Below are 8,895 nucleotides of genomic sequence, written 5' to 3'. Positions count from 1 at the left end.
ATACATAGCATACGCAGGACTGAGGCCAGCTATTTGGTGGGCTAACACTGTAGAGAGACAGATGAGACCTTATTTCTTAATGTGGTCATAACATGGACACTTGATATCTGTTATGAACAGATCCAAAGGGATATAAAAACCTAGTTGATCAGTAAAGTACACTGTATGTCTATAATTTGGGGAAAGAAAACACGAAAATAGAGTTTCATGTTTGGTGAGGCATTTTTGATGTCTTGAGAGCCAAGGTACTAGATGCAAGTCTAGAACAGTCATAAGTCCAGAATCACCAAATCCTTTATTCCAGTGTTTGTAGGTATATAAATAAGTAAATGTATATAACTAAGTTTGTAGGTATATAAATAAGGGAAAGAGACCTGGCCCTTTGATGCAGTCTCAAGTGCTTCTCGACGCATCCTATCTTGGCTTTAAAAATAACTACGATGCCAGCTTATCCATCACTAGGATTTTAGTAGCTCTATAACAGAATGGATTTTATTAGGAACATAATTATTACTCAAAAGCCGAAATCAACAAGAGCCAAAAAAACCCCAAAAAACCCATGGCATTCAAAAAGGCTTTTAATCGCCCCAGAGCTCCGACCGCTCGATTACATCCATCATATCTGTGATCGATTTAGCGACCCAAGTTCAAAGCGCATGCGCGCTGTTACCTTCTTCCTTTCTTCGCACAGTGTCGGCCATGGCACCGTTTGTAAGTACTCGCACGTCCGAAATAGTCCGATATAGTTTGTCTGCTCCCGTAGGGGTTGCTGAAAATGACATTGGGCTTGGTTTGTGATGGCCACCTCTCTCAGACCGTGGTTAAAATCAGTTAAAACGCCAGCGGTGCTGTTTTAGAAAGGTTTGTTTACGGGCGATGCGAAACGCGGCCTGTTCGTGCACCAACCACGTGTAGCCTCCAGGGTTAGCGGCAGGAGAAGGGGTTAAGCACTGATCCCAGACCTACAGATCCGTACAGCCTTTTAATAAGGGCTGTACACGACCTGTAGCCTCCAGGGTTAGCGGCAGGAGAAGGGGTTAAGCACTGATCCCAGACCTACAGATCCGTACAGCCTTTTAATAGGGCTGTACACGACCTGTAGCTTCCAGGGTTAGCGGCAGGAGAAGGGGTTAAGCACTGATCCCAGACCTACAGATCCGTCCAGCCTTTTAATCAGGGCTGTACACGACCTGTAGCCTCCAGGGTTAGCGGCAGGAGAAGGGGTTAAGCACTGATCCCAGACCTACAGATCCGTACAGCCTCTTAATTAGGGCTGTACACGACCTGTAGCCTCCTGGGTTAGCGGCAGGAGAAGGGGTTAAGCACTGATCCCAGACCGGCAGATCCTTACAGCATTTAAATCAGGGCTGGACACTGGGCTTTTGCGTCTGTCCTAGGCTGTAATGTGTCTTGGTTCCCTCCGTTGGTGGTTGTATTCTCGTTAAAAACCTTGCGTGTGTGTGTGTGGGTGTCTGGTATGGGGATGGGAGCTGCTTTGAAACGTTTGGTGACGATGCCCACACTGGAAATGGTTTTCCTTTCAGAAGAAGCCAGTAGTGAAGGGTGGTAAGAAGAAGAAGCAGCTTCTGAAGTTCACCCTGGACTGCACCCACCCCGTGGAAGATGGCATCATGGATGCTGCCAACTTTGTGAGTACGCAGAAGGGCCGTTTCACTGCGCAGTCCACACGTGTTGGGTGTCGGCACGCTGCTTTTTAAAACAGATTTATGCCCACTTTGGTGTGAAATGATAGTAGTGTCGCACGCAGACGGTTGTTCCTGTAGGAGCTTTGTCCTTTTGTAAGGTCTCATACAGTGTATGTGAATATAAACTGTTACTGATGTATCCCTGTGCACCGATGGCTTTGATGAATCAGAAATGGTTTGTTGATCAGGTTTCCTTTCCAGTGAGTGGTTTTATGCAGAGTTGACTGCAGATTTTTCAAATCCACGCTTTAGGTCACAGTCAGTGGCTAGTTAGTGTTGCATGGTGCGGCCGTGACGCGATGGAGCTGTGTGTGATCCTTGTTCCCCTTGTTTCCTGCTGTAGGAGCAGTTCCTGCAGGAACGCATCAAGGTGAATGGAAAAGCTGGGAATCTGGGTGGTGGTGCGGTCTCCATCGAAAGAAGCAAGAGTAAAATCTCAGTGACCTCAGAGGTCCCCTTCTCCAAGAGGTCAGTTTGGCATCTCGTGATCGAGTGCTGCACACCACTCGCATGGTACATTAGACCCATCCTTCTGACTCAGGGCGATGCTGAAATGTGAACACGCGATGCGCCGGTTCACGCCGGTCTTTTCCCCGTCACGAAGCTTTTGAGCAATGTTGGGTGTTAAACGTGATGCAAGTTAGCCTTATAAAGATGTCGAGGCTCAAGAACAATATTCGGATGTTTTTGCATTGCTGGCCTCGGCTCCTCTTTGCAAAATAAAATAAACTCAGAACGAGTCCGTTGAACAAAGATTTTAAAAAGTAACTATTGCATAAGTGTTTTCAGCTGCATGAGTAAGATGGCAGATTGTTTTAGCTGAAGTGTCGTTGGTTCAGAGGATATGTGGAATTACGTTTTCTTGATATGTTTTTCAATAGATTATTTTAGTCATCGGGTGTTCTGCTGGATAAGAATTGCGTCTTCTCTTTACTGATGCTCTTTATTAAAGAATACTTTAAAGAACATTTTCTGTAGTGCAAAAACAAATAACTATAAAAATGTATTTTGAATTATTTTTAAAAAAGGTATCTGACATTTTTCATGTGACTTATTTTTCCTCTATGCGTGTTTCAGTATATGTGCACATCCATTAGCACTCTGTGGTCCATTAGTGATGCTAAGTGATATAAATGGCAAACACAGAATAGTTTGGTGTACACGCCTGAAAAATGTGAACCAGGTAAAATGAGTTGATTTGCCCTTCGCTGCTTTCCCTAATCTTTCCAGTGCACTTAATGAGCCTCAACTGTTTTTGAAAACAGTAGCTAGATTTCTCAGCATGCAGAGCAGTTTGGTACTTCCCCAGTGCACAAAAGGTGAAAAATGTCAAATGTAACAATTCTGCCAAAGAGCATGACGAGAGAATTGCTCTCGTATAATTCAGCAAGCTCGCGTACTTGGCCAACTGGCTACTTTGCTAAACATCTGTGAAATGGCAGCGGCAGGATGCGCGATCCCTCCACTGCACGACCCCGTCCCTGCAGCGACGAGCTCGGTGTGATGGCCCGGCCGGTTCGGACTGGCCAGGCTCGATGGCTACTTTTAAGTAAACCCGTTCGTCCGTCCTCTCCACTAGAACCTGCTCGACCTCACTGCTGTGGGCTCACGATTATTGTTAGCATCTCCGTTGTTAATGATTCAAGAAAATGCGCAAAAATAAAATGTCACTTTTGGCTTTGGTTTATCCCCCTGCCCTTCTGCAGTAGAAGTAATACAATATTGCTTTAATGTTTCGGTATGCTCCCATATTTTTTGTTGATGGCGAGCCTAGTATTCATCTACTGAATGGCTCGATGTATGTTTTGCACATGTTGTGCACAAGGAACACTGGGGTGTAGGAAAATTGTGGATCTAGCACTAAAAGAAGCTTCAAGAATTTGCATCGTTGGTTTGTAGTAATTGAGTTGCTCAAGTTTCCCACCGAATCGTTTCAGCCCTAGACACTTGTATCCCTATCACGATTGCCACCGGCCCAAACTCCCTCAATTTTCCTCTACTTCCTTTACTTGGTCTCGAACACAGTGCAGGTGCAGAAAGACAACAATCTCCCCTTCTTAAAGGAAAAACGATTTAACTTGGATATGTTTTTTTTTTCTCATTATATTTAGTTTATTTATGCAGTGGACAGTTTGTGCAGTAGAATCTAAGGATGGATTTTACATTAGGTCCAGGATTTGGCCAAGCTTGGATTTCAGCATGTCAGCTTGTCCAAGAGAGGAGAATTACACTGTCCCGCTTCCTGTCCTTAGGAACGTGCATCCCTGCATCCACAGTATGAAATTCTGTCCCAGCACAGCCGAAGCTCACGCGTTCGCCGCAACCAACTCGAAAAGCGGCTTTTCCAGGTGTGGTAACTGTTGTGGAAAACGTTTGTGATCCAGCCCAGAGGAAGGACTTCTGTTATTTTGCACGCGTCACCCAGCCTGCCGAACGCTCCTGGGTCAGTCTGCGGCAGACCAACACCCAGCTGCTGCGTAGTGCCTTTAAATCTGTTGTACCAACACGGAGGCATCAGCTAAGCCCCATACACACACTTTCACCTTTGACAGACTTGCCTTATCTCGAGCTTGTGGACGAGGGAGGATTTAGACTGAGTTAAAAAGGCTGCTTTGATATCCATGGCGTTGTCATTTTCTCATGAGTATCGACGCTATGGCCTGTTCATTTTTCACCTCATCAAACGCACTATTATTGTCCACCACAGTTAAACTATTTTATCCGAAATGAATAACTCCTCTTTGCCAGCAGGCACGTTGTTTACACGAATCTGCATGTCTGTGCAACATTTTGCATTGTGTGGAACAATTAAAATTGTTCACAAATTACACCAGTTACGTTTTCACGTAGCCTTTCTTGCTCAGTCAAGACCTTTTTGCTATGTGTGCCTTACCTGTTTCTCTGTCTATGTAAGTAATTTGTTCTGCTTTCAGAGTAAATGTGGACTCTGAGCTCTAACTACATCTGCTTGTGGTGATGAGTCAGGCCATGCAGTTTGCATCGTCGTTCGTGGGGCTCATCACTTTCGGTGACTCATGGATATGAAGTTGCTCTGACTAAAAGTGTCTGCTATGCGCATAAGTGTCCATCATAGTAGACTTAACGTCTTGAAACGTGCTTTGATCCTCAGCAACCATTCTGGCCTGCCTGTGTGTGAGGGGGGGCGGGACTTCCGACTTTCAGAACACAAGCGTAGGTTCCGTCACGGGATCGTGGGGCGTGGCCTCCGACCACACACAGCCCTTCTCATTCAGCAGGACAGACGCGGCCTCGGCTGCTTGCCTAATCCCCTCCGGATTCTGTTGGCGCATCCCGCTGATTACGCGCCTCTAAACGGCCGTTGCACTTTAAATGCGAAAAACAACAAATATATTTATAATACCCATTACAAAACGTACACAGTATGGACCATGAGGATGTTTGTGGTTTGTTTTTTTGTTTTTTGTTTTTTAAATATTTTTTTCTCTCTAGTTTGTGACATTTGTTTTATCAAAGTTCCTCATGCTACTTCAAGTCTGATTTCACAAAAATAACCCAATTATTCGCAATGACTGAAGTGGTTTACAGTCACACTTGGGTTCTTGGTGGTCACTGGACTCCCTGCACTAAATCGTGCAAAGCAGTCGATTGCATGAAAATACCACACTCCTGGCTCTTGTTCATGCAAGTCCACTGCCGCTGTTTCGTTGCAACTTGAGGCCGTAGTCAAACCCACAAATATGGTTTAGTTTTTTTGTTTTTTTGAGCATTTAAAAGCGTTCACCATCTCTGTAACGTGAGCAGGCCAGTCGTTTTTGCAGTCCATCTGCTGAAGCACACCCAGACTGCTTACGCAGCTTAAGTGGCACGATCCGTTTTTCCTTCCACGTCATGTTCTATCACAATGTGTCGCATCATGAATTTTAATTTTTCACAATTTCTTACAAGTGCTCGCCTTAATCCACGTTAACACAGTAGTGTCTTGAAATAAGATCAAATTGACCCGGTTGCTTTAACATTATGGCTTTCATTTCCAGTGTCCAGGAACACACCTGCTCTTTTCAATGATGCTTTGCTTAAAAGCAGTGGAATATCAACTGGGCCCACTTCAGTTTCTGTTGGACACTTGGTCTGCCCCATTGTGGCTGGAGTATCTGAGTGTACAACTGTTCCACGCCCAAACCTGGAAGCTTTGACACGGGTTGCGTTTTCCTAAATTCAGCCTGGTTTAATCCCCTGTCGTACTGATCGAGCCCTTTCTCCTCACACATTTGTCAAGTCTCTACTTAAACCATTAGCCAACACTCTAATACCCCTTTTTTATCACCTGAAGTGAATCATATTCATGCCAAATGTGAATTTCAAAATTCAGAAAATGTTACCATTGCAAGTCAGTTCTGTTCATAACTGTTGCAGTGGCAGTGTTTTGAAAGCCTTAGAGTTTCAACAAACATTTTGCTCCTATTTTTACAGTACTACCAGACCTAAATTAATGTTTTAATTCACGTTTTGACTTGGGAATAATGCATGGATTAATTAATCCCTTCACTTTTGCTTTGAACTGCAAATTTTACATTTTAAACCGGTCTTTCAAGTCTCGGTCATTTATTCCATCTTTGCCTTGATGCACTCTGGGGTCAGATTGCGACACATTCAGCCCAGCTTTGACAGTCTTGTCATAGATGACAGATTTACATCAGCAGAACTAGATTTGAGTGTTGGGAAAGAAGAACCGGCCTTGTAGTGTGATGTAATCGTAGAAAAGTCATGCGGCGCCTGGGATGCCTCCCGACACCCCGGAAAGTCTTGCGTGTCAGAATTTTTGTACTTTTCTGCCCATGTTGACAGCACCTGCAATGTGTTGTAGCTGTGATTTTGACGGTTTCTTGACCCTCCTCCCTGATGGCCTACATCACACAAGAATGCCATTGATTGGGGGGCATCAGCTTATAGTGTCGTCAGGACTCCCCACTAAGATACGGCAGGAATTTATGGCTTTGTGATTGCCTGGCGACCATCATGAAGGACAAAAATATCTCACAGTCTCTTCCTGGCATCTGACCCGACTACTACAAAGTCTTGGTCTCACTCAGTGTGTCCTGGGCTTGTTCTCGACTCTGCTCTAATGGGCTCTGACGTTGGACTGCGGTCTGTGTGAGTGCAGCGTGGCGCAGGTCTGCTGCCGCTGGCTGACGGGGCAGAAAGCGCGGCCCTTGTTCGGTGGTGTCCGGTTTCCTGCTGGGCAAATGCAGAGCGGCTGCGCCTGGACACGCGCTCCCACACTCTGCTTTTCAGGTCGGCAAGACCTGCACCTGTTTTTATAGCTCCATGTCTCGCCTCACCCCATGGACGCGTCGTTTGCCGAGACCTGTTTAGAATAGCAGCAGGTTGAAGCAAGCTACTAAAAATGGCCTGTAGCTCCTTGTTAGCTTGGATGTTGGAATTGGTGAATTTACACACTTGTCACAAACAAAATGGGGAGGTCTGCCTTTGCTTTGTCGTTATATCGTTGTTTTAATCCGCTTCTTCTCCTAAAATGATTCTGTGATTAAGTGAATATTCAGTGCTACCAGTGCAGACTCTGACTCTTCAGACGAGGAGCATCTGTGATTGTAGTCCCAACAAGAAAATCTCTTTGCGGGTTTCCATCTTGTGGGTCGTGGCGTGCGAATGTTCCTGCTAGGTGTACAGAGGACTGATAATGGACAAATCTCAAAATGTTGTAAGTTGACAAATGGGCTGCAGTATAACTCATGACAGCATGACATGGTTATTGAAATTGGCCTTGACGGTTATTTATTATTTGTTGATGTGAAAATGCTTGTTACCGAGCAGTGCCACGTCAGAAGCATTTCACAACATACTCTGTCGAGAACTTTTAACTGCTGCACTGCAGACATAGGCTTTAAAAGCCCAGCCACTCGAATGACCGGCCAGATTATTCTCTTTTCCGGTTTCTTGTGGATTAGCAGGGCAGACGTAGCCGTCTGGGATTTCTGTGTTCAGGACGAACTGCAGCACTAACCCAGTCCAGGAGTTCATTAAGATCCTGGTTTCTGATTAGTTTAGGTTTAATTTCAACCCGGTGTGGGCCATTCGTTCCTTTTAAATCGATTCTACTGGTCTTTCTGTTCAGATGATGTGGTAGTGTTTTGTTTTTTTGTTTAATCAGACCACTCTGTGCATTTTTGTTATCCCAACTCATTTAATATACACTGATATAACTCAACTAATTATGGAGATCTTCAGGATCTGAGTCAAAAATAAACCTTCACACAGCTTCAGCTTGGTGCTTTGAGGGGAGGCCCAGGTGTCGCAGGACAGTGCTGATGAGATCACCGTGCTGTAGGCCTTGTGAACGCCAGTGTTTCTTGCACACCGTGCATGGCTTCTCCTGATCCCTACCCTCACTGGAATCTCATGAAGGGCTTGTTAATTAGCTGAGGAGTTGAGTTGAGTGTGTCGGAGCAGAGAAACGCTAATGTTCAGAGGTGCTTGAGATCAGAATTGGGGAAACTGTTGTATACAGGCTTAATCCAGTGCCAATAAACTATTTGAGATCCCAGCTAACTCCAGAGCCAGTGCACGAAAATAGATTTTACTTCAGATTTGCTTTAAAGGTATGAAACATTTGTGTTTACAACTCTTCCATGTTTGGAATCTTTAAAAGACTGCTTTACTTGTTTTAAAATTATTTTAATTTGCAAATGCAAGTTCAGGCTTTTGTGAGGGTCTGTTGACAGTGTCCGTGGCATGCGTCGGTTTCACGCCACTGTCGTGGCGTTGCCAGTGAAGTTCTCCTGTGTTTCTTTGTAGGTACCTGAAGTATCTTACCAAAAAGTACCTGAAGAAGAACAACCTGCGAGACTGGCTGCGTGTGGTGGCCAACACCAAGGAGAGCTACGAGCTGCGCTACTTCCAGATCAACCAGGACGAGGAGGAGGAAGAGGACGAAGATTAAATCTGTTATGTTATTCTTTTGTAAATTCAATAAATTTTCAAAAGAACCAGTCCTTGTTTGCCTTACATTTTGCCTTCTGAGTTGCACTGAATTGACAAATGCTGGAGCAGTTCATGATGTCACCTGCTTTTGGGGTTTTCTTTTTACTCGCGTTTGCATTCCCTAATGGGGCGACGTCGCCCGTGCAGCGGCCAGCTGCAGCAACCCTGCCTGCAACACCCGCGAGCTGCGCCCTTCCCATTCACGCGG

General features: G+C 45.1%; 1 protein-coding gene across 2 annotated transcripts; it reads left to right on the top strand.

Annotated features, from left to right (window-relative positions):
* Positions 1–628: 628 nt before the first annotated feature.
* Positions 629–8,695, top strand: rpl22 (ribosomal protein L22). 2 transcript variants are annotated; one of them, XM_027025090.1, is made up of 4 exons: positions 629–711; positions 1,545–1,649; positions 2,050–2,174; positions 8,502–8,695. In XM_027025090.1, exons 1-4 carry the CDS (start codon positions 700–702, stop codon positions 8,644–8,646), a joined length of 387 nt encoding a protein of 128 aa, XP_026880891.1. In that variant the 5' UTR covers positions 629–699; the 3' UTR covers positions 8,647–8,695. The 2 variants fall into 2 exon arrangements, with proteins under 2 accessions (XP_026880891.1, XP_026880900.1); XM_027025099.1 differs by having other exon boundaries at positions 656–711; positions 1,548–1,649.
* Positions 8,696–8,895: the final 200 nt, after the last annotated feature.

This window comes from Electrophorus electricus, chromosome 20 (genome assembly GCF_013358815.1).
Source record: "Electrophorus electricus isolate fEleEle1 chromosome 20, fEleEle1.pri, whole genome shotgun sequence".
NCBI classification, from domain to species: Eukaryota; Metazoa; Chordata; class Actinopteri; order Gymnotiformes; family Gymnotidae; genus Electrophorus; species Electrophorus electricus.
Note: the sequence above shows the minus strand (reverse complement) of the source record. Positions and strands in the feature narration are given on the sequence as shown.

What these genes read in the sequence shown, in the direction of transcription:
- rpl22 (XM_027025090.1), top strand. An exon ending in TCATGGATGCTGCCAACTTT is followed by an intron (nt 1,650 to 2,049) that starts GTGAGTACGCAG and finishes TTCCTGCTGTAG; the next exon opens with GAGCAGTTCCTGCAGGAACG. An exon ending in GAGGTCCCCTTCTCCAAGAG is followed by an intron (nt 2,175 to 8,501) that starts GTCAGTTTGGCA and finishes GTTTCTTTGTAG; the next exon opens with GTACCTGAAGTATCTTACCA.